This window comes from Syngnathus floridae, chromosome 5, assembly GCF_059516105.1.
Source record: "Syngnathus floridae isolate MCC-2025c chromosome 5, RoL_Sflo_1.0, whole genome shotgun sequence".
In the NCBI taxonomy this organism is placed as follows: Eukaryota; Metazoa; Chordata; class Actinopteri; order Syngnathiformes; family Syngnathidae; genus Syngnathus; species Syngnathus floridae.
In genome coordinates, this window is record NC_142417.1 from 4637568 (window position 1) to 4662686 (window position 25119).

Genomic DNA, 25119 nt, shown 5'->3' on the forward strand with positions numbered 1-25119 from the left:
AAGAACTGAGAACACATCTGAGCAAGATGCAAAAGTGCTGCTTTCAGAGTGTGTGAAGTTTGCGTGGACATTCACACGGAAACATGTTTACTGATGTCACAGCTTCTTTCCCAGGCTCTTGAGGAATTTGCTTGGAAGAAAAAAGGGGTCCCACCAGTGGCTTGCAAAGGGGGGGGGGGGCATCCATAGGTATGATAACCCAAAGGAGTGTGTCGGTTGGGGAAACTGTCAGTCTCACAGATGCCTGACAGCAGCTACCGAATTACGACGACCCAGCAAACACACCTTTGCACAGTCAGCATTTTCTCAGTCAGTGGGAATGTCATGCGCTTGTACACACATCATGTGGGAAACCGATGGAGGGTCTGATAAGGGGTGTGAACCTACCGATGTATGCAGATTGAACTGCACACCGTAAACAAACAAGTTTGGAAATGAAACCCGAATCAATGGTTTTTGGGCTGCTTTGCTAATCTGAGCAGGTAAAAGTTTAGCTTGATAGCAAGTTACAGCAGGTCTACGTTGAATGCAAAATAAATGAAGCAAATATGTTTAGAACATGGAGGAGGGACGGGTTTCGGGGTTGCTTCGCTTAACCCAGCCCAGCTCAGTAAAAACTGGAGCTTTACTTTGAAAGGTCAACATGAGTACAGCCCCTCCCCAAGCCAATGGTGAGAATCTAAAGTTTTGTTGATGTTAAATGAGGTAATCTGTTGAAAACCTACAATTAACTTATTTTCCCAATAGATTTTGTTTGGGCTTTATGATGCCACCCAGCTTGTATTTGTGTTCCCATAAATGTGGTGTGCGTCTGCGCATATCTTTGTGGGATCGCGATATTTAAGCAGCCTGTGAATTGGACTGAAATGTGAGTCTTAAATCGATGTTTGCCTCTAACAACAGGTGCAGGAATGGTGAGCACAGGACTATCAAATTTGCCCATAGTCAGCCACGTTAGCATCAGATGCTAATTTATAGTAGCTACCTAACTAGCCTGAAGCCGATGACCGGTTTGATGCAGGTGTTTTTGGGTCTGTTTTTGTTCCCATTCCTGTTGGCTCAAACCAGTTTTAAACATTTTGTGAACAAAAAGACTGTTTTTTGTCATGGTGCTATCTAGCAAGGTAGTTAACAATTGCCCAGTTTGTTAGTTTGTTCTGAGATTAGGTGTTTGTTCTTGTTCCCGCTAACTTGATAGAACTCTAAAGCTTGTACGAAGCATATTTTCTGTCAACAAAATTTAGACCGCTATGCTAGCTTCCTGTGCTAGTTGTTAGCTCGATAAACATGTCAAAGAAAATTGCCTAATGGAAAATGTTGGTGGGAGGTTTTGCTGTAGTTAAATGACATTTAATCTGCCTCGTAATGTGTTTATAAATCATCAGGTCCCGTTAAGGTGTGTGAACTTCCATTTGCTTCCCTTCACGCCCTCGTGAACGTTCACAGGTGCCGCATTGTCTTGCACAGAAAAATCCTGCTTTCCTGCCTTTTGTGTGCCATGCCATGTCACGGGTTCTCATGCAGACTTTATACACAGCGGCACCGAAGAGGAGAGATAATCCTCACCCTTCCTTTCCTCTCCTAACGACAATTATGAGATTATTCACATAAACAAGCTCACACACATTCATGGAACTTTCATTTACAGTCTCGAGGCATCAAAAGTTAGAATAATAAACTAGAGAGCATCAAAGTCGTCATAGTTTTTCCAAAAATGTTTTTGCTCCACGGTGGGAAAGGAGACAGGGGAATGATATTTATGTGCGTTTTGCATCTGGGAACAGACGGAGAGTCTGTCTAGTCTTTGTCCAAGTTAGATGACCTCACAAAACAGGCTCAAATATGGAGATATTTTATTCCCGCGACTGGGGTACAAATATTAGCATGAAGTTTAACAATAAAAATATTAGACTGCAAAATATTGGGGAAAAAATATTATACACAAAATAAATGTGAAAATATTAGCTGCAGAATTACAAAAATATTTTAATAAATGAACACATTGAATAAAAAAAAATTACAAAACATATCAATAAACAAATACTACCCCAAAAATCAGATATCTACCATTCTGATTATTTCCTGTATTTACCCATTAAGCTAATTGAGCACAGGCCACTTATTAAACATCATTAAGACGACACAGCACTACTTTTATGTCTGAAGCAGATGCTTCCCGCTATTGTGGCGCCCCGACCTCGGGCGACCAGTCGCAGCGGGCCAATGCTGCTCCCATTTCGACAAGAGTGGCAGGAGGTCCCAGAGAGCCAAGCATGTTTTTGGACGCGTAATCACAAACAGGAAGCTCTGCCGGACGCGCTGAGCCACTTCCTCCTTTTGTTTACCGCTCAGCTTGAGTAAAAGCTACACGTTCGAGGTTTGTCACTGACTGTTTTGGCGCCGTTGTTTGGTTTTTTTGCTATTTAGGTCAAATCTTTTAAACCGGCCCACCCAGCATTTACTGCATTAATAATTAAAGCATTAATGGTATTTTGATAAGGATAAAGATTTCGCAACGACAATGTAACTCTCCCTCCCGTCTTCCATTTGGCTTTTTCTCAGATTCATTCTTTCCATTCCCTTCTTTTGCTGCTCGCATGATGTCACGACCTCGGGGTCCATTTTCACTCAGCTTGAGTCAGATTTGAGTTCCTTTTATAAAAATGACCTCGCCCCGGAGTTCTTCCTCAAGTTCTTCGTCACTTATAAAACTGTGGCCCGTAACAGGAAACAGAACGAGAGGAAAAGTCAATGCATGAGCTGGCGTTTGTGTCCATTTGGGTGTGGTACTTTATCTGCACGACAGATCAATGCCCTTGGACTGCTCGTTGACATTTTCTCACATTTCTCGGCAAGGTGCTTGGCCCGTCTCACCTTCTCCCCGGCAGCAGCCGCCTCTTTTGCCTCAAGCGCCGGAAAGCAGGAGCCAAAGACCCTCGCCCGTGTTTCCTCACATTGGGCAGCAGTAGAATGTTCAATTCAAGAAAAAAAGTCACTGGAGCCTCCTCCTCCTCGATAAGAACAATACAGACGGAGCCGGATGCATTCATCTCTGTGTGAACCACTCAGGAAATAATAGCACTGCAATACAATGGTCTATTTTCCTTCCCTCAGGTATTTTTTTCGGCGTGTGTGCCATGGACAGCATGTTCACAAACATTCGGACATCTGTCATGTCTTCAAAGTTTATTAAAAAAAAAGATATAAGATATATATATTCTGAGGCCAAAGTCTTGCTCTAAAACAAACTTTGGCACCATCTTGTTGAGGTGAGAGGAGGAGTTTTGTTTATCAAGGCCATAGCCCTGTCTAAAATGATCGACCTTTTTTGGATGGGTGTTCAATTATCTGCAAATTTTTCCCACCCAATAGCTGGGGGGAAACTCCCGCGTTATTTTGAAATAGAAAATCAGGAGGGGGAGCGTTTAAAATTCATACAGCTTGACTTATGTCTGATTCTTTGCGGATGTTGTTCCGCTAATAATAGCGGTACCACAAGGGATGCGAGGCCGTGAGGGTCAACTTTTTCCTCGGGCCTCACGGTTCATTACAAGCCTCCGAATCTCTTAAGTAGTAAACAAGGTTGTATAATTAGAAGCTGCTCTCGTTTGACTGCGGAAGCCATTTGTCTTGGAGTGTTCAATGTGTGTACACCGCTTTATGAAATGTCTTTATGTGTGTATCTTCCTTTACATACATGTCTGGACATGTCGCACATACACACCTGCTGCTGCTGTTTGCGACCACACACACACACAACCACACAAAAAAACTCACTCGAGAAGATTTGTATGCAAAGTGATTTTTTTTTAAAGTACTTTTCACATTCTTTGCCTCAAGCTGTGATTGGAGGAAAGGATCCAGAAGTCGTCCAGGCTCAAACAAGCCAACACGACGCTCGCTGTCTAGCACCACCTTACACGTCTTAAATTTCATTACCGAAACGAAACCTCAGTTTAAGAAAAGACGTTTTGCTCATCCGTGTCAAAACAGATAGACAGCGTAACATTAAACACAGCTGGATCAAGTCAATCGGGTCTTTAATCTGGACCGATACCCAGTCATGCGTTGCTTATCAAATAATGACAGCCACTGTATTAACTCGAACATGTGCTTTGGTGCTTTTTACCCAAACGAGACCCCGTGCAGCTGTCCGTGCTTGTAAAGCTGATCAAGTAGAACAGATTTGCCCCATCTGCGCTGCGCCAGTTGTGGGCACAGCCCCCTTGAGGGCCCCCTGGGCTCATACAATGAGGAGGAAATCAAGACAAATCCTGTTTACCCGCCACCTCACAATGCCAAAGTGTAAACACCTTTTGGGACTGGCTTGCATTGGGCAATGAGCACAATAAAGTAGTTACGTAAAAAAAAAAAAATTACAACAGGATTATTATCCGCTCGTTGAACCTATATTGTATTATGTATTTAATTTGATGAACGTGTCAAAAAACTGTAGACAAATACAGTGCAGCTCAGCTTCTGACTAGCAATTTTGGCAGTACGTCAAAACCGTTCAAAAAAACGCTAAAATTTAGAATATTCACCGAACCTCCATTCTTGTCATTGAAACCCTTGGGAACCAATTTAAAACACAGAATGAGGTTACGCATTAGAATACACAAATTAATTGACCGATTGGGATCAAATCAAAAGCAGATTATGGGCTTAGTTAATATAATACATTTCCATGACAATACTGATATGAGCTGATTAAATTGTGCTTTTTACTGGCTGTGGAATCGGTTTACAGGTTGGGCACACCACATTTACTGGAGTATGCCTTTCCTGAGGCTCTCTTAACGTCTCTTCGCTTTTTTTGGACTCGTGCAGCAGTTTTACCTGCGAGCTAGTCGTGTGTCATTGTGGTTTATACAACAAAACAGGAGGTAGTTGACAGTGATACAAGAGGCAGTTTAACAGTTCTTCATAACTGCTCAGGAAAAGTTGGGTGGTTGCTGCAGTGGTGGCAAGAAAATAGATATTTGGTCAAATAGAAGATTTAAAAAAAAAAGGAAGTAAATGATTCTAAAATTCGGAAATACATTTACGATGTGTTTAAAAGTTGTTAAAGAGTTGTTAGAGGTTTTAACGTCATTTTCAGGCTTAAAAGTTTTTTAAGCGAAGAAATCTAGATCGCTAGTGAATCCGAAACGTGACTCTTGCGACGACAACAAATAGAAACGTTTGGGAGGCATTTCAAAGTGGCTTCACACAGCACTTGATTGGAATCTGCAGACATTTTGTGCTGACTTAGCTCGAAAACCTGACCTCACAACATCAGTGTTTGTTTACCAGTGTGGAAGAAGATGTAAACTGATAATAGAGAATTTCTCAGACTTATCAGTTGATGCCGCTATGTTGTTGCTGGTGATGATGATGATGATGGTAGTTTGGTTGTTTATTTTGTGTTGGTATTTTTTTCCACTATGAAAGTTGTGTTTATAAAAGGTAAGCTATTCACTATTCTGTACTTGTTGTCATGATGCCAAGCTGAAATTCAAGGAATGTCTTTTGCTCCAAAACTAAATACGATTGGCGTTCAGTTTATTACGATTAAATTGTCAAATAAATCCTAATATTTTTTTCTGTTATTGCCAGAAGCCATTTTGTCCAAGCGCTGATTCATTCAGGGACAATCAGTCAACTGTTCTCTGGAACTTTATACTTTTTTTCCCCTTTCTACGTGCATAAAAAAATATCCTAAAATAGCTTTTAAAATGAACTTTTAATGACCTGGTAGTATTTTTTTCAAAATTATGGAAATTTTAACTCGCGCTGCCATTTTGAAAACATGCTAAATAATTAGCATACAAAAAAATTAATTGAACATTAATTGAATGTGAGCATTTTTGAAGCTTTTGCTCTCCCCACTAATTGCTGGAACACTGCGCAGCAAAAGGAACAAAAAGTGTGGAATGAAACCACAACACAAACTTTTTTCCTCCTCTCTCCGCGATATCTATCGCTTGATCAACTGTGTGTTTGTTTGGAGGAGGGAGGGGGTGGGAGAAGGAGCTGGGGGCACCGTGGGACCGCGCCGACCGATGGCCCTCCTCCCCGCTTCGCCTCCCCAGATGTGGAGCGAGCGACTCGGGGTCATTTCTAGCCGGAGAAGTGTGGCGACAACATCTCCCGTTGACAAGGGCGTGCATTTTTTTTTTTACCGCGGAACTACTCCAACCTTTTTCCTCCCATCTCATCAGCCCCAGACAAGAAGACGTTCGGATCTATGAACAACCCATGCGGACTTTATGTGTGAGCACTTTGTAAACCTGAAGGAATGCCGATTTTCTTGGCGAAAGTAACTTTAGTGTTGTGGCTGATTGGACTTGCACGTGGTGAGTTACCCTAAAGTTCGCATTTATCGCCTGCATGTCGTATTCTTGAGTGAGCCACTTTTTCAAATCAACCTGTTGGGTTTGTGAACACACACTGGAAGTGACATGACTCAAGTCACAGTTGGTTCAAATCGAATTTATGCTTCGTCCTCTTCCTCCACATGAACTCACTCAAAATAATGCAGTAAGTTTTCTTTTTGGGAATTTTTATGCTCGTTTGAATAACATTTGTGTTGACATTCTGTCCAATTGTCTATGTGGCTATCGAAAGGACAGGTGCCTGGAGCAAGGCTTCTCAAAGTGTTGGACACTTTTACAAGGACCCACCTCATAATTCCGGTGCTAATCTTGTAAACCCTCAATGCCAGCAGAATTGTTGCCTCTTTTTGAGGGAAAAAAAAAACAAGTTAACAATAAATTCAAGTCATAATGTCATGGGATTTAAATCAAGGAAAAAGTAATCATCACAAGATCAAAAACTGCTGTTTAAGTTTCTTAATTGGTATTGTTTTTGTTCCAAAATTTTCTTTACAGCGTATTTTTGCTGACATCTTCTTAAGAAAAAAAGTAATCTTTAAAAGAATAAAGAATATTTTGTCAGCATAAAAAAATCGTTATGTTATGCTATCAAAGCTTGACAAGTTAAGAAAGTCAAATGTCAACTCGTAAGCTAAACCTTTTTATAGTACAACTTTTATTCTGGAACAACAAGACTTCTAAATAAGCTATTTTCTTAAACAATGGCTTTTTTGTTCTGGGGAAAAGTATTCTTGAAATTATACTGCTTTATTTTTTCTTAAGAAAGAACTCAATGTATTCATGCAGTGATGTCATGTTTCTATCATAAGGTACATCTCTATCAGCTTTCCATTGACCCAAAGTTGCTGATCGATTAGTTCGTTTGTTTTAAACAATTATAACTTGTACAACATACTTGTTGCAAATGAATCTGTGTCCTCCATTTTGAGAAGCTCAGACTGTAGAGGGCTCTCCCACCAAACCACTGTGACAGTCAATCGTACCCACACTTGACATTTTTGTAGTTTTTGATCACTCTTTTGCCCAAATTGTCCTTTCACAACATGTGCCGATGTATTATTGTGATTGTAAACTTTCCTTCGGTAGGCCTGAGATGCTCCATGCCCACCGAGTCATGTTTGAACCAGGGGAGATGTGATGCCACTCCGGACGGCAACGGACAGTGCAAGTGAGTACAAAACTTCAACTTGTACAAAACAGAGCGGGGCGCGTGTCTGATTTGAGTCATCGGCGGTCGGCAGCGGGTCCGCGTGCGAGCCAGCCCCCTCTGCGGCCTAACTACGGCGGCCCTAAATCTTATTTTTGTTTTTCTTTCAACAAGCGACAGCTGGGGTCTCCAGAAGCCCGGCGGCCATTGTTCTCGGCAGCGATTAATTCTGTGTGACTAATCTGGGTGAGGCTTCCCAGAGAGGCCAGACCATCAGACCTTGTCTTTCTCAACACAGACCTCTATAACCCCTTTTCCCTCCTCTACCTCTTTCTCTCGCTCCCTCTCGCTCTCTCTCGGGATTTTGTCCCAAAGTGGCCCTCAGTCTCGCTTACTCCCACTGGACAGATGGCATAGGGTTCTCCAAAGTTATGCACGCTGTCTGCAGTGAAGTGCCTTCACATGCAGGGACCATTCCAAAAGTGCAAATTTTTCCCATGCCTTTGTCATTTATTCACTTGTAAACCTGGCTTGTTTTGTCATTTCCCCCGCAACTCTAAACGGTATTCTGATTATTATTGTGCTCGTCCAGTATTTTATTGTCGGTCGACAGCAAGTGACAAAATGGCCGCCACCTGAGATGGATTCAAATCGGTGCAATTTGCTGCTTAATTCATATCCCACAAGCACAATATTAATCAGAGAAATGAGTTAAGAGTAGTGAGGCCGCATAGAACATAGTATTGCAAAGAAAAGTTTTGACCTGCCCTTTAATGCTAACTTCTGATAGGCTAATGAAAATTAGCGTGGTTACGTTACAGTCATTTTAAATCCGAAAACCGGACAGCCAAAGATGGCTGCCTGCCACATCTTAATTTGGTCCGGTTGTGTTATTCACTCCTTTTAGTCTCCTGGCTACTCTACCACCCATCGTCCAACCGCCCGCCCCTTTCTGCCTTCCCCATCTTCTCTTTGGGGGCCACAAAGCCATCATTGTGCCTGTGCAATGTCCTCCTTCTCAGACTTCTCCAATTAAACATGAAGATAGAGCATGAGGCTTTCACTCCAGGTTTGCCTTTTCAAAAGGGATTTTTGCAAGTGTGTTTACGACAGAATGTTATCAGGTTTTCATTTGGCTGTTTTGGAAACATCAGACTGGATTTTTTTCATACAGGAATTTTTTATTCTTTATTAGTTTGGCACAAAATTATACACAGTTTCCGTCACTACCCTCTGCTAATGCAGAACTAATGTATGTAACGGCATGCTAAAACATTGTACTTCCATATTTTGAATTTATTTAATGTCATATTTGGGTTCATTCTGTACAGGCAGGAAACAAGTCTTGTGTTTCCTAAAGTAAGCTAGCATAAGCGCTGCAAACAAGCGTGACTTATATAGAACAGAATGTTACTAGAATATTAAATGTTGTTGGTTTGAAGTTGTTGTTTTTTTTTTGTGAGGTTGAACAAGTTTGCATGGCTACTGTTAGCAAACTGCTAGCTTCTTTCTGCCCTGCCTAACACCTGAGCTAGACCCGCTAACAGAGCTTCAAGATTCAAAGCGTTGTAACGAAACATCCCCATTTAAATACTCAGAGCGTGTTTTTTTGTTTTGTTCATAAAGTTTTTGTGAAAGAATTCCCAGCTATTTTGCCCCGTAGCCCAAAAGACGCTTACATTTTGAACCGAGGCGTCACGCCAAGGTCAAGTGAACGGGGTTGGACGCTTCACTCGGCAGGCATACCTACTTGACATTCCAGACCGTAAATACCATCTCGTATCTGCGCTGGCGGTGACTGACGTTTATCTGCAAAAGAAGTTAGCTGAAGGCCTTTTTGGTTTACTGTCAAGTTGATCCCGATTCCAACCAGCCATTTTTTTTAAAGATTTTAGTTTGAACTGTGACGGTTACAACTCACAGATGCTGATGTCAGCGATTCATTCTCTGATCCTACTTGATGCTAATCAAGTTCCTTTAGTTGCACTGTTGCTATAAATTATGTATGTGGGATAACTGTCAGGAAAGCTGTATTTCTAGAGTTGTGGAGGTTAGTTGTTACATCAGTCTTGCATGAAACATTGTCGCTTCTAGATTAGTTCGATCCAATAATAATGCCAGTGACAGTTTTCAAGAACAAATGAATATTTTGGTGTTTCCTCAACTGTGGGATTGATGTATTTCTTTCCAAGTAATCATATAACTGCCCATTTTGACACCATTCTGCTTGCTACAGTGGCAACTTACTTGAATATTTTTGAATTGGTCTTTTTTTTTATGGCGTATTACAACACTGAAAAAGTTAGAAGGGGCTTGTCACGTTTGCCTCCACATGTCAGGGGGATGTTCTCCGATAACAAGCACGGTCGTTAATTCCGTGCTGCTATGTGCAGTGAATGCTTCAATGTAGCACCACTTCAATGAAAGTGAGCCCTTGTCTTTCCAGTTCTGCCGACTCTTCAATGGCACCTCTGTTTGCTGTGGTCAGATGAGTCTGTCTATAACCCCCCGACCCCCATATTGGCACACACACCTCCATTGAGAGTCAGGAAATGGCCTCAAAGTGACTCGAGGGAAGAAAAGGTGTCATATCTCATCATGTGATCACACAACAGTGTGCCGCCATGTCTGTTTCCCTTTGGCGAGATTTTTGATGTAGAGTGGGTTGATTGGGCCGACTGGAGCCTCAGCGTGGGGGGATTAGTGAGATCATAAGTTTCCCGGTTGCCACGATAAATCGCCCCGATGTCCTCGTCCGGACACCTGTCTGCGTTTTAGAGGGACGTGACGACTTGAGGTTTTGCTTCGAACACAAAGTGCTTAGGTGTGTCACGCTCTATTTGCTCTTCAGTTCCTGGCTAGAGGACGTCCAAGCTAGCGATATGCTCAAAAGTAGTTAGCCATCATAGTATGCCATGATTTTAGTCTACCATCACACCCTTAACGATTATTCATTTCTGTGGTTTCACAATTGTCACCAAGCCCCCTGAGGCTAACCCCGTAACTATGATGTGGTCCTTGATGAAAACCACTTTGGCACTCTTGATGTACAGGCCAATGTGATTATCCTGGAGAGTTGCTATTCCACCTCCAGACTACCGCAAAGCCCCAAAGGGGTTCCCAGCCTCCTCCGTTGTCGTCATTACTCGTGCCGTGACCCACGAGACATGTTTCCCTGCCTCTGTAACGCTCCCAAATAAAGAGTGTCTCTATGTTGGAAGCCTCCAGATCTGGGCCAGCCAGGTCAACCTCCTATACAATTAGAGAGAGGAGAAGGATGGATGAAAGGAGGTGAAGAGGAAGTCGTCAAGCTTTCCTTGTCATTTATGGCAGACCACGGGGACTATATTTGTCTATAAGGATATGTACCGTCTCTTTGTTTATGCTTACTTTGTTTCGTTAGTTTCGGAACTGCATTAAATTTGATGAAGTGTCCCAAAAGGGGATTATCCTAAAATATCCTAAATCATGTCAGTCCAGAACCTGCTGTCAATAATATCTCCCACAGGGATCCGCGTGGCTTAATAATTGAATTGAATAAATGCCATCCAACTAAGAGTGTTAAAAAAGGGGGTACAGCGTCAGGCTCATCCAGCTGGGTGCCCACCGCTGTCCTTTACGACTACTGCGCCATGCACGCCTGTATATTCCGTGCACCCAGATGGCAGATTGGGCCGAGCCTGATCGGGGAACCCCCTTTTAGCGTTGGGTCAAATGTCAACCCAACATCTGCTAGAGAGTCGGAGCGGCTGCACGGGTAAGTGCAGCCGACCCGTTGCCAAGGACTACGGCGGCGACCATTGAAGAGCAAAGAACAATAAGCAGGGAATATAATCACAGTATCGGCCTTAGACGTGATCATCTCGGCACGGTTATTCGATAGCTCGCCCAACACCTGATATTTGCTCAGCTTCTGATTTGTGCTCCTCCTTTTCACGTGGTCCTTATTTACCTTTGATGCGCTGGAGTCTTACCTGCCGCTGAGATTCTTCTTGTTGAAGCAGCTGCCTCTCACTGTTTGTTTTGACTCCATAAAAGAGCCGTTGACTTTCTTTTGTCTCACCCTGCTGCTCCACTTATTGATTTAGAAACTTTTTCTTGAAGCTTTTACATACAAAAAATAAGACAAATTGAACAAAAAAATCCTCAAGGAGAAAAAGAAATTGACTTAATGCACAGCAAAACAGGACCAGAGGTATTTATTTACTAACTGTAGTCACTCATGAAAGCAGGTTTTTTTTTTCCTTCATGTTGTTAACAAAATATCACTGCAGTTTCTCCAAGTCCAGGCCAACATGTCTGATCCACATGCACTGAAGTAATGCTGAACTCTATCTTACTTATAAGGTATATATTTTAAACTATTCCATTCGTACCCTCACTGACTCAGATCCTTTTAAAAAGCGACTTTATGCCGAGCGTGTATTTGACGAGCTCTCGCCAATTTAAAGAGCAAACTGTTAGCATTCTTCATGGAGTCCGCGCTGCCGTTGACTTGGGACCAGCGGTGTGTTTGGAGAACGTGTCCACGTGCGACGACGCTGTTTGTTTATCCTTGAGGTCTTGTGACCGTTTTGTGATTAGAAAGTAGAAGAATTCATTTCATTCACTTTTAAGGGAAATTGAAATATTGGGATGTACAGGTCTTTATTTTTTTGCCATTATTTGGGGGACGGGGGACGTTTATGTCTCAACAGTTCTAGTGGTACTCGGTATCGTGACTATTTGAGAATTGAGTCCTCGTACTGGCATCGGTCTGGAAAAAAAAAAAAAAACGTGGTATTGAACATCTCTAAAAAGCTCTTTGTTAATGAATTTTTTTTTTTCCAGTTATGACAAGTGGTGGGATGGTGGTGGGTGTCCCAGGGAGAAAGAGTGGTGGGAATACGGGGAGGTTCCGAATGTGCCGGGGCAGCAGCTGCCGTCCGGCTCCCTCATTAACATGCGCACCTGCTTCTCGCTGCCTTTTTCCAGCGGGCTCGTGCGGCGCCTCCCAACCGCTGGCTCCTAAAGAAGAACCCGAGCGCCTCCATTTCAAGGCTGTCCACTGCCTGGTTCTTGTTGGAGCGCACACCGGTTGCAGAAAAGGCTTGACCAACCTCGCTTGGCACGCCACTGGTCGCTCAGTCCGATGTTTATGCAGCGGGCAGCCTAGCATGTGATGTTTTCTTATTCTTGCCACAATCCCAATGCTGGGTAATCCCCCCGAGACGGCCGCTGTCTAAACACTCGTCTGTGCTGAAAAGATGGGTCGGCTGCTCGGCCCCCACGCACATATTGGACCCCCTGGGAATGTTTTGGCATGCGGTACTGGCATCCCGTTCAGGACTGTCTGACTGTGGTTCGGTATTTGATGTGATTTTGGTCGTGGGAAGGCCAATCGGATTCTTTCTGAATCTGTTATTCCGCTTTTTGCTCATATTTTCTTGTTTTAAATTAAAAAAAAAAAATGGGGTGATTGAACCATTAGTAGTTCCTCAACACACTTGGCAACAAGATGGCTCAAAAAATCCAAAGTTTCAAAAATGAAAATTCTCGAGATTGCTATGAAGCGCTGTTTCACCTTTTCGTTCTTTTGATTCTGCAAGGCTGCTGCTGCAAGGCTGTGGAGGTACTATGCTTGTTGTTGTTAGCCGCATTGTTGGGCATCCTTTCGGAACGCCCCTCAGCTCCCCTCCATTGTCATTCCAAAAGTATGCTTTTCTCCCGCTATGTGGGAACTTATCAGCCGGCGTTTTTACGACGCTGTGAGAAACATCACACGAGTTTTGTCCCCCTTTTGACTGCCGAACAATACATTGTTCACGGAGAGCCGTGACGGAAACAAGGAGCTCCCATTTAAAGGCCCGCTTCTCATAGACACGTTGGCCTGTTGTAAAAGCACCTTTTTTAAGAGACACGGGCCCTATCGAGTAAAGGCTATTACCCTATAATCTGATTTATGACCACACAAGGTTGACCCTATTGTTTTCCCTTGGGTTGCTTATGGAATTCCCATTGACTAAACAATTCAAATTCACATCGGAGTGTAGTAGAATATTTAAATCGCAAAGGCACTAATTTACTGGGTGAAAAAATTATTAATTATTTATTTTTTTTATTCATGAATATTATTATATTAACAAAGTGAAGGCTGCTTCCAACAAGTGTCTGCCTCTTTCTTCTCAGGCGAAGACACATTCACACATGAACAGGTGCCACACTTTGTCTCACCACAATAAAGTCACAATGTAATATTTTTGATGTACAATTGACACTTTTGTGTAGTGCATAAAACATATACTATTTGTTTTGACACTTTTAAAGGCTTCTAGCATCCACATTGAAACTGTTGACGATTTAACGATTTCAACACAAAAACAAAACACACGCATTTGATTAAATGGGATTACTTTCCTCAGGTGTCAAGATGGATACACCGGAAACAGGTGCCAGTTTCGCAACCCGTGCCCCAGCGGAACTTGCTTGAACGCCTGCGTTGGCACGCCGTGCCGCAACGGGGGTACCTGTCAGCTGGACGGCCTGCAGGCGTACAAGTGCCACTGTCCGCCCGGATGGTCAGGTAACAAGAAATATACTTGTTTAGATTAGAAACGGAGCCGTTATTTATATAAATCTTTTATATAGGCGTTATTTATCTTAAGCGGTTTGAAAGTGAACGGATATAATGATGTTACATCATGCTAAAATAGAAATGTCTTGTTGACGAAAGTGGTACAAGTCAAAACACACAAACAATATTTGAAAGGGAAAAATATGGACAAAATTTGTAAAAATATTCGACAAAAACAAAAGAGATATTTTTCTAAATAGACAGAAATATTAAAAAATTAAATGTAATGTAATATTCAATATTAACAAAAATATTTGATCAAAATATTAGTTTTGAATATTGATAAGTATGTTCATGAATGAATTAATATTGTTCATTTTTGTTTTTTGTCGTCCCCTAGTTTTTTATTCAACAGACGAATTGGTTATGGGAATTTTACTCCAATCCATATCAGTCAGGCCCTTATACTACCATATTACATTTTTTTCACGAACCTTTGTATTCCCAGGTAACCAGTGCCAATACCCCGACCCCTGCGCGTCCAACCCGTGCGCAAACGACGGGCGCTGCTCGGCCATTGAGTCGCAGTACGTCTGCGCCTGCACGCCCTTCTTCTCGGGCAAGACCTGCAAGCAGGACGTCAACGAGTGCGATGCCAGCCCGCCGCCGTGCAAGAACGGCGGCTCTTGCGTCAACGTGGTCGGCGGCTATCACTGCCGCTGCCCGGCCGAGTACTCCGGCCAGCGCTGCGAGAGCCGCTACCTGCCCTGTAGCCCGTCGCCGTGCCAAAATGGAGGCACCTGCGTCCAGAAGGGAGACACCAGCTATGAATGCACCTGTGTGCCAGGTACGAACATCACTTGTGTACGACTCCGAGTTGGAAAGGTAGAGGGAGGAAAAAGCCCATCATTAAAGAGGAAGTCAACCCCTAAATTTTCTTTGTAATATATGCTCCATGCAACCCAACTAGTCTAAACCCAGTGTTCTGGTTAATGTTTAGTTTATGGAATATGAATTAAACAGGAAAAATCCACCTGTTTTTATCCATCTCAAGCGGCGGCCATTTTGCTAATCTGGCAACTGTGATGTCATTTTCAGTCAATAGCAAGTGGCAGAATGGTCACCCCCCCTGAGATTGGTGGGGCATATACAACATATTATTGTAAAGAAAATGTTTGGGTTGACATTCTCTTTAAATTGGGCGGATGCTGGAAAAAATGCCCTCAATTTATATTTCCTGTTTTTAGTGGCCATTTTTGCCTTGGTTTTTCAATTTGAGCAACTACTTGTTGAGAGCAGCTCGGCGCTGGGTGATGTCATTTCCAGCTGCTGGCTTGCACGTGTGTGTTTTGCTGCGGTTGAGTGTGTGAACAGGGCGAAGGCAGGAAAGCATCTGGGCTTATCGGAAAGGAAATGGTCAAAGGGACAACATCCTTTGCACATAGCATACGATGGCGTACGGTGCCGCCGCGCCAGCTTAAATTGCACATAATGTTACAGTGGCTTCAACTTTTTTTTTTTTTTTAATCCGGTTAAGTACAATTCTGTGGTATTTAACTTTCAAATCTCAAAATTTTTCTGTACCCTGAATGTAGATGCACGGCAAAGATGCCACAGACCTCAATCATACAGATGGAGGAAAGAAACAGTTGGCCACATTTAACTGCACTGGAAGAATAACTGACAGCAGTCGGAGGTGTTCAGGCAGTTCAAACAGTGGGAAAATAAAAAATCACTTTGGACTGTTGACAGGCTTCACGGGGAAAAACTGCAACCAGAACATCGACGACTGCCCCGGTCACGAGTGCCAGAACGGCGGCACTTGCGTCGACAGCGTCAACTCTTACAACTGCCGATGTCAGCCTGAGTTCACAGGTTAGTGAAGCCAAGTCACAACATAGTTTCTTTTCAGAATGAAATGAATGAATATTTATATCATTTCTCCCTCGGGACAGGTCAACTGTGCACGGAGGACGTGGATGAGTGCCAGCTGATGCCCAACGCCTGCCAAAACGGCGGCACGTGCCACAACACCTACGGCGGCTTCCAGTGCGTGTGCGTCAACGGCTGGGCGGGCGACGACTGCGGCGAGAACATCGACGACTGCGCCAGCGCCGCCTGCTCCCACGGTTCCACCTGCCACGACCGCGTGGCCTCCTTCGTCTGCGAGTGTCCCCACGGCCGCACAGGTTTGTCCGAGGAGGCGGGGACCAAGACACATTACTTTGGTTTTAAGCTCACTTGACTTACCACCACTGACTAAATATACTTGGGGTTAAATCTGCTACCCTTTTTTTCCCTAAATGCTTCAGATAGATTTTTCCAAGCGTATGTGTTTGGCTGCAGGTCTGCTCTGCCAGCTGGATGATGCCTGCATCAGCAACCCTTGTCAGAAAGGCTCCAACTGCGACACCAACCCCGTCAGCGGGAATCACCTGTGCACCTGCCCTCCGGGCTACCTGGGGGCATCCTGTGATCAAGACGTCGACGAGTGCTCACTAGGTAAAAAAAAAAAGACAAAAACTCTCACACTGAAGTGCAACTTGCGATAGTATGATCTAGATGACTCAGAATCTACACTGAAAAAAATAAGCAGTGTGTGACTGCTGTCCGAGCTACCGAGTGTAAAAAGCGCTACTTTGGCCAGGTCCCAACCCGTGCGAGCACGCCGGCAAGTGCATCAACACCAAGGGCTCGTTCCAGTGCAAGTGCCAGCGGGGTTACGTGGGGCCGCGCTGCGAGCTGGACGTCAACGAGTGCATGACCAATCCGTGCATGAACGAGGCCACCTGCCTGGACCAGATCGGAGCCTTCCACTGTATCTGCATGCCAGGTTAATAAGATAAGCATCGGCCTGGCATGGTGTAGTGAAGCAAGCTTTTCCAAATGTGCCAGCCTCTCTGCCTCTCTCTTACTGTGTAACTAACTCCCCCCTTGCTAATTGGCCAGGCTACGAGGGGAAGTTCTGCGAGATCGATACGGACGAGTGCGATCACAGCCCCTGCATGAACGGCGGCAAGTGTATCGACAAGATCAACGCCTTCCTCTGCCAGTGCCCCACAGGTGAGGGTGCCGAGGTGAAGCGGGGTTGTGAAGCAAATAGGGCGGGCGAGGGTGTGCGGCAGGCCAGGGGGTGCAGGGGTCGATCTCTTTCTCTCGCTCTCTTCCCCCTCCCCTCCCTCCGAAAGACAAACACACCGGCGTAGTCGACACAAACTGCTCTGCGGACGTGCACTAATCCCGAGCCCTGAGGCGGGCTTACGTCGGCCCTACTAGCTTGAACGCAGAAGGAGGAGAAGCAGGAAAATCTATGGGGGGAAAGACTTGGAGAAGTTTCAACTTTTTTTTCCCTCCCCTTTTATCCATGAAGTTAGCTGGCTGACTTGATTGAGTGCCAAGTAGGCAGGAGTAATTGCTTGATTATTATAGTTTGTTTTATTGGTATGCACAAAATTGATTGCCCCATTTTGAGAATTCTTGCTCAAAAGTATCAATACGGGACATTACAATGTTAAGGAATGTAGCTACTCAATCCGAAATAGAAACCAAAAGAGAAAAAAAATGGGGATTAGAAGCTTCTTCAAACTGGCCAAACACGTTCATTGAGGTGGAAATGATACCCCCCCCCCCCTCCCCATTACTTTATTCTTTTATTTTTCGGCAAGGATCAGAGGCAGCCTGGGTGGGGGAGAAGCAGCATTTCTCCAGTTGAGGAAAGAGGGAAAGAAAGCGTTAGACGTGATAAAGCGCCAACACACCGAGGCTTAGTGCCAAGGTTACGTGAGGAAGTGGTGGCAGGGAAAGTGTTTTGGCGGGAGGATGCACGGACCGTTATTGCACAAGCAAGAATGGAGGCGTAAGAAAGGGGGGGCACGGGGTTCTCAACTGCCGTGCTTGAAATGTAAATTCCCCCTCCGGCCTGAGACGGGGGTCCCCTCTTTTTATTTCTGTACACGCCATAGCCATGGAAACCCCGCTGAGGGCCATTGAATCGTGTCGTTCCTCCAATTTATGCAGTTGACTAAAAAAAATCCCTCTGCATTGTTTTGGTAGTCAATGATTGCATTTGTGAAGAAAATGTTTTTTTTTTTCTCTCAATTCTTATTTGACAATATTAATCAGAATACAGATTTTAGACTAGTGGGGGGCACGTAGAAAATACTTTTGCAAAGAAAGTGTTTGACTTGAATTCTATTTAAACCAGTTTACTTTTCTTTATGGTTTTCCTGCATGCTATTTTTTCTTATTAAAACACTTTTGCTAAAAACTCCTACTGATCTCTGTGATTGTTCCATCATGTGAGGGACAAAAAGAGATGGAAGGGAAACATTTAGAGCAAAGAAAGGGAGCGCCTGCTGGTGAATTTTGAATCACGAGGAACTTGAATAGCGCAAGGGTAAGGGTCAAGCGAGCTCTTTTTCGAGGGAGTGTCTGAGGAGGAGCCTTGGGTTATTGTGATAGAAAAGTTTTTTGGGGGGGGCGGGGAAGACAGGCCACCTTTTGTCCATCGGCCTCCTTAGACAGGGGCAACTTTCACTCGGCCCCTCTTTTTCCCATATCTTCACTGGTGCCGAGTAGTGAAGGGAAAGGGGGGGGGGGGGATTTCATAGTGTTAAGTGATGATGAGCAACGTGCAGGTTTCAGAATTGGGGGCGAGTAGTTTTTTTTTTTTTTTGGTGACAAAACGTCCTTTGGGCTCATTGGCCACATCATTTTTAAAAGAGTCAAGTTAAAGTGTAGAATATGTATAGAAATTTGATCATATAAAATTTATATTTTATAAATTATATTTTATAAATATAAATTTTATAAAATTTATACTATAAATGCTCAGCGGGCCATATTAAAGAACAGAAAGAGCCACGCGCAGCCCACTGACCACGCTTTGCTCACCCACTGCTTTCCACACTCACATTCCTTCACACCCTCTTGTTTATTTTTTTTTCCTCCAGGTTTCACTGGGCATCTTTGCCAGATCGACATCGATGAGTGTGCCAGTACCCCGTGCAAAAATGGTGCCAAGTGCACAGACGGGCCCAACATGTACACCTGCGAGTGCACAGAGGGTATTCATTCTATCTATCTATCTATCCACCCATGCACCCCCATCCACCCATTGAGATCCTTCCATCCTTCTGGTCAGGTTACACCGGGCGGCATTGCGAGACGGATGTGAACGAGTGCCTCTCAGACCCGTGTCACTACGGCTCCTGCGTGGACGGCCTGGCCTCTTTCAGCTGTCTTTGTCACCCGGGTTACACGGGACGGCTGTGCGAGACCAACATCAACGAGTGTCTCAGCCAGCCGTGCAGGAACGGTGGCGTCTGCCAGGACCGGGAAAACGCCTACATCTGCAACTGCCCCACTGGAACCACCGGTAGGAAGGACTATGGAGTTCTTCTCTTTTCTTTGGGGGTGACTGAATGTGTTTTGTGTTTTCTTCCTGGCAGGAATCAACTGTGAAGTCAACATTGATGACTGCAAGAGCAACCCGTGTGACTACGGGACCTGCATCGACAAGATCAACGGTTATGAGTGTGCCTGCAAGCCCGGATACACTGGTGAGAAGCTTGTGCATCTAAAGGAGACGTGTTATATTTAGCGAAGCACGTCTGCCTCACAGTTAGAAGGTTCCGGGTTCTGATTTTGACAACAGAGACAGTATAGAAGATGAATGGATGGAGGGGGGGGGGTCGAACAGTGGCGGGAGGAGGCCGACAGTTGGCGGGCGAGCCAGCACGCTCCTCCGAGGCTGCGGCGGTGTCGATTTCCCGCTCCACCCCGTGTCCCCAGCTTGCTGCTGTTGGGACACGCAAGCTGCCCACCCGCACAAAGACGCCGCACACAAACACACACACTGTTGTGTGCGCGGCGTCACTGGGGATTTGAGCAAAAGAAAAGATTCAGTGAAAGATTCCTGAAAGTTGAGCTTTTAAAAGCTCGGAAAGCCCGTCCTGGAATTAAAGCCAAATGGTCTTCTTTTGTGTCGTGAATGGCGGCGACGCTTCAAGTCGCCGACAAAAGGAGCCGAAACTGCAAACTAGATGGTCGTCAAATAACCGCGACTGGGGTTTTTTTTCTCCACAAAAATAAAATAGCAGATTTCAATTGTTTTTTTTTCCCCTGCAATAAATCAAACTAAAATAAAGCAAAAATCAAACTCTTTTTTTCCATCCAGAATATACAGACCACAAACGATATGCTGTAATTGCCTTTGGAAATAAAAACAGGCTCTCCTTTCCCTCCGCCAGGCGCCATGTGTAACATCAATATAGACGAGTGCGCCATCAACCCGTGCCACAACGGCGGCACGTGTATCGACGGCATCAACCGCTTCACCTGCGTGTGTCCCGAGGGCTACCACGACGCCACCTGCTTCTCGCAGATCAACGAGTGTCTCAGCAACCCCTGTGTCCACGGCCACTGCGAGGACAAGGTCAACGGGTGAGGCCCGCGAGGACGCCATCTGTATTTTCATCTAGGAGGCTTTTCTCTAAAGCAATGTCGCTTTTGATTTCAGCTACAAATGCCTGTGCGACTCCGGCTGGAGCGGCCAAAACTGCGACATCAACAACAACGAATGCGAGTCCAACCCGTGCATGAACGACGGCACGTGCAAGGACATGACCAGCGGCTACGTGTGCACTTGCCACGTGGGCTTCACTGGTCAGTGGGCTTCCGTCATGTGACAGTTCTGAGGATTAGCTCAACTAGATTTATCGGCAATTTCTCTCGGCAGGTCCCTCACAAATATATTTGAAAGTGTTTTATTTAAATATTGGGATTCTGCAAAAGCAGGTGTTGAATCGTTAGTAGAATAGTTGTTTTTCGCAGAGAAAAAAAAAGAATACATACTGTATTTTCGCATTGTCTATCTACATGTGCTGCCGCACCGTTTGTGTTCAAATATCCGCTGCGTCAACAGGTTGATATTCGTTAGCCCGTCTGTGGCCATTATGTGTTAGACTTTATTTTGATTTGTTTTAAATGTACAACGTGTAATTCTCTTAGTTTTTTTGTTAAGTCATGCCAAAAAAAAAAGTCTTTGTGTTTTGCAACGGCAGGACCAAACTGTCAAACCAACATCAACGAATGTGCCTCCAACCCCTGCCTCAACCAGGGGACGTGCATCGACGACGTGGCCGGCTACAAGTGCAACTGTGTTCTGCCTTACACGGGTATGAAAATATTATCGTCCGCATTGGCATTCCTCCACAGTTTCCCACCGCTTGTCTTCCTTGACTTATTAGCCGATAGGAAGGGAAAATATCCCACAAATTCAACAAGCTTTCCTGGAGCAAGACTTTCCTTTCCAGTCCCTCTGGCCTCCCGAGATACAAGCATCCCTGCAAAATATTTTTCATGTCATATCTTCTTTCAATTTAAGTCATCTTTTTGGAAAAATCCACACAGAAGCCAAAAGTCTCGGTTTTCTGGGGTGGGAACAGGGCGCTGCGCACATTTCCTGTTTGCCTGCTTTCCCGTCTCCCAGCAGCAGCAAATGTCCCGACAATGGGCGGAAGCTGAGCCTGGCTTCCTGTCGGAGACGTGCCTTGTGGAAACAGATAGGGAAACGTCTCCACTGGGCCGCTTAAAGTGACGGAACCTGGTGAAAAAATCTGCGATAGCACTGATTGAAAGCTCCGCTTTTAACGGGTTATCTGCCGAGTTCATGACTTCTTAACGATGTCACGCAGTACAAGTTAGCCATAGCTTCATGTCAAAACTTTTTTTAAAACTGTGGCTTCCCAAAGTTTGTGGACACTCACCAAATTCCCTGGACTCGATTTTGTTCTTGGATGATTTTTATCTTAGAGCTGAACAATTAAATTGAAAATGACAAGGCAATGTAGTAAAATGCCATTTACAAAGGCCTGAAGAACATGGAAAAAAAAAAAAGGCTTAATTTTGGTCAGTCCTTAATTTTTTATGTGTATTTTGTTTATCTAATGCAAATCAGGTGTTCTACAGTTTTCAATTCTTCGTTTATTGTGTTACAGGAGAAAACTGCGAAAGCGTAATGGCCCCCTGCAGTGGCAAACCTTGCAAACACGCCGGAGTGTGTCAGGAGTCGGAAGACTATCAAAGCTTCTCCTGCGTCTGCCCCGAAGGATGGCAAGGTAAACGCTGGTGCCAGCCGTCCGTTCCTGAAGATAGCGTGGGAAAATCCAAACTATTTTGGTGGAAAAGCTTTCGAGACTCATAGTTTCCCGTGAAGCGTATTTTTTCACGTTTCTCCTTTTTGTCAGGGCAAACGTGCGAGGTGGACATTAAGGAGTGTGTGAAGAATCCCTGCCTCAACGGAGCCACCTGCCAGAACACGCTGGGAAGTTATCGCTGCGGCTGCAAGCCCGGCTTCACCGGACGCAACTGTGAAACTGACATTGACGACTGCAAGCCGAGTAAGTCTTTACAATGAGAAAATATCGCCCAGCTGGATGTAAGAGTTTCTAAATGAAGTCCATGTTCCCTCCATCTCCGTCCGTCAGACCCATGCGGCAACGGGGGTGTGTGTCAGGACCGAGCCAACGGCTTCTTGTGCACGTGCCAGCCGGGCTTTCGGGGCCCGGCGTGCGATGAAGACATCAACGAGTGCGAGAGCCACCCGTGCAAGAACGGTGCCAACTGCACCGACTGCGTCAACAGCTACACCTGCACCTGCCCGCCCGGCTTCAGCGGCATCCACTGTGAAAACAACACACCTGACTGCACGGAAAGGCATGCCGGGATGAGCTTTCTTTTGTCCACTGCTGCCCTCTTTGGTGGAAGTTGGAACGACAAATAAAATCGGATTTGTTTTCCAACTGTGTGCTTTTACCCGCAGCTCCTGTTTCAACGGCGGCACGTGCGTAGACGGCATCAACACCTTCACGTGCCTGTGCCCGTCCGGCTTCACCGGCAGCTACTGTCAGCACGACATCAACGAGTGCGACTCCAGACCCTGCCTGCACGGCGGCACCTGTCAGGACAGCTACGGCACCTACAAGTGCGTGTGTCCGCACGGATACACGGGACTCAATTGTCAGGTAGGAAATACATAAATAGCGTTCAAATAATGGTTGAGTGGTTGATTTAGCTCTTGATCAACACGAGAATGAATTGAATGAAGTGAATTTTTTATTTTTTTTAAGAATTTGGTAAGCTGGTGCAGCTCGTCACCTTGCAAGAACGGAGGTAACTGCTGGCAAAGGGGTACGGCCTACAGTTGCGAGTGCCAGACTGGCTGGGCGGGCGTCTACTGCGACATACCTAGTGTCTCCTGCGAGGTGGCAGCCAAACAAAGAGGTAAAAAAAAAAAAAGGAACATTTTTAGTAGGTTGTATCCAAATAGTGTTACTGAGTCAATTTCTTTGTTCTATTTCACAAATGTTGCTTTAGTGGTGTACAATCAAATTTTCTGGTGATCCAGATCTGGCTCTGTTTTCAATGAAACCAAACGTGTGTGATTTCCTATTTTCCAAGGGGTGGATGTCGGCAACCTGTGCCGTAATTCAGGCCGGTGTCTGGACGCAGGAAACGTCCACCGCTGCCATTGCCAGGTGGGCTACACTGGCAGCTACTGTGAGGAACAAGTGGATGAATGCACTCCCAACCCCTGTCAAAATGGAGCCACTTGTATGGGCTTTCTTGGAGGATACACTTGCAAGGTAAACAATGTGAAGTTCAAGATGTTTTTATTTCAGCCATCATATACCAGGAGATTTCAAAATAGAAATAAAAAGTGTGGGCTTTTTTTTTCCCACATGTGCACGCCTTGTGAAATTAAGCCCTCCATGGTGCTAACATTGATATTGATGCAAAAAAAAAAAAAAGTTGACTAAAGTGTACAACAGCCCTAAAAAATGTAGGCCTTCATCATCCTTAAAATGACTGCATGCAGATTGTATGAAATATTTCTCCGGAATCACTGTAACTACCAACGAGTAACTCCACGGCCTATTTACAAACACCATCCACCTCCAGTCATGCTAATCTCCCCTCGGTTAAAAAGCCTCCGGCCGGCCTTGGCCCGGAAAGAAAAACGTCGGGTAAACAAAAATCTTTGTGTTTCATGTCCGCCATCGATTCAACTCTTCCTCCTCCTCCTACTCTTCCTCCTCCTCCATCTTGGCGTCACAGTGCTCGCCAGGCTTCGCGGGGACCAACTGCTCCGATGAGATCAATGAGTGCTTCTCCCAACCGTGCCAGCACGGGGGCACCTGCATTGACCTGATCAATACCTACAAATGCTCCTGTCCCCGGGGAACGCAAGGTCACACCAACCCCTCAACCTATCTTCATTGCTGTCTTAATTACACTTTGGGTGGAAGATTTTAAGTTTTGGGTCATTTTTATGTGACGTTAGGAGTGTTAAAAAAAAAAAAAAAAAAAAAAAATTTAAAAAGTATTACAACTATTGTGGCAACCAACCCATTTTGATAATATAACATTACAATATTCACAGGCATATCTTCTTTATCCTCAGTAAAAAATGACTTCAGTAGCCTTAATAATTGCATCGTATCACCCCCGGTGGCCACACACCAACAGAAACGAATTCATCGTAATTGCCCAATCTGTTTCTTTCACACCAGGCGTCAACTGCGAGATCAACGTGGACGACTGCATGCCGCTAGCCGACCCGCTCACCAAAGAGCCCAAGTGTTTCAACCACGGCAGGTGCGTGGACGGCGTGGGTGGCTACCACTGCCTGTGCCCGCCCGGGTACGTGGGCGAGCGCTGTGAAGGTGACGTCAACGAGTGCCTCTCCAACCCGTGCGACCCGCGCGGCACGCACAGGTGCATCCAGCTAGCCAACAACTACCGCTGCGAATGTCGTACCGGATTCACAGGTACGGTTTTATTCTTTCGCACATCCCGCTGAAGTTTTGACAGTATAAAGGAATATTTTTTGACTCGACTCTAGGTCAGCGCTGTGACGCCGTGTTCGATGGTTGCAAGGGGAAACCGTGTCGCAACGGGGGCACCTGCGCTGTGGCCAGTAACACTCCAAACGGCTTCATATGCAAATGTCCGCCTGTAAGTGTGTTGAATGCATCTCA

The 25119-nt window shown here is 44.9% G+C and overlaps 1 protein-coding gene across 3 annotated transcripts in view; it reads left to right on the forward strand.

Annotated features, from left to right (window-relative positions):
- LOC148397646 (neurogenic locus notch homolog protein 1-like) overlaps positions 1-25119 on the forward strand; it is a 39058-nt gene that overhangs the window by 4776 nt on the left and 9163 nt on the right. Inside the window, exons 1-24 of one of the 3 annotated variants that reach the window (XM_088375917.1) lie at positions 6005-6338; positions 7464-7545; positions 13926-14086; positions 14586-14924; positions 15830-15952; positions 16033-16266; positions 16424-16579; positions 16725-16910; positions 17027-17140; positions 19030-19143; positions 19221-19454; positions 19528-19638; positions 20329-20521; positions 20598-20743; positions 21142-21255; positions 22078-22197; positions 22327-22479; positions 22567-22795; positions 22902-23103; positions 23209-23362; positions 23540-23724; positions 24197-24329; positions 24652-24909; positions 24984-25096. In XM_088375917.1, the coding sequence (XP_088232043.1) occupies positions 6281-6338; positions 7464-7545; positions 13926-14086; positions 14586-14924; positions 15830-15952; positions 16033-16266; positions 16424-16579; positions 16725-16910; positions 17027-17140; positions 19030-19143; positions 19221-19454; positions 19528-19638; positions 20329-20521; positions 20598-20743; positions 21142-21255; positions 22078-22197; positions 22327-22479; positions 22567-22795; positions 22902-23103; positions 23209-23362; positions 23540-23724; positions 24197-24329; positions 24652-24909; positions 24984-25096 (3912 nt within the window). In that variant the 5' untranslated portion in view covers positions 6005-6280. Of the gene's footprint in view, positions 1-6004; positions 6339-7463; positions 7546-13925; positions 14087-14585; positions 14925-15829; positions 15953-16032; positions 16267-16423; positions 16580-16724; positions 16911-17026; positions 17141-19029; positions 19144-19220; positions 19455-19527; positions 19639-20328; positions 20522-20597; positions 20744-21141; positions 21256-22077; positions 22198-22326; positions 22480-22566; positions 22796-22901; positions 23104-23208; positions 23363-23539; positions 23725-24196; positions 24330-24651; positions 24910-24983; positions 25097-25119 lie in introns of those variants that run through there. The other 2 variants (XM_088375916.1, XM_088375918.1) reach the window with 2 other exon arrangements.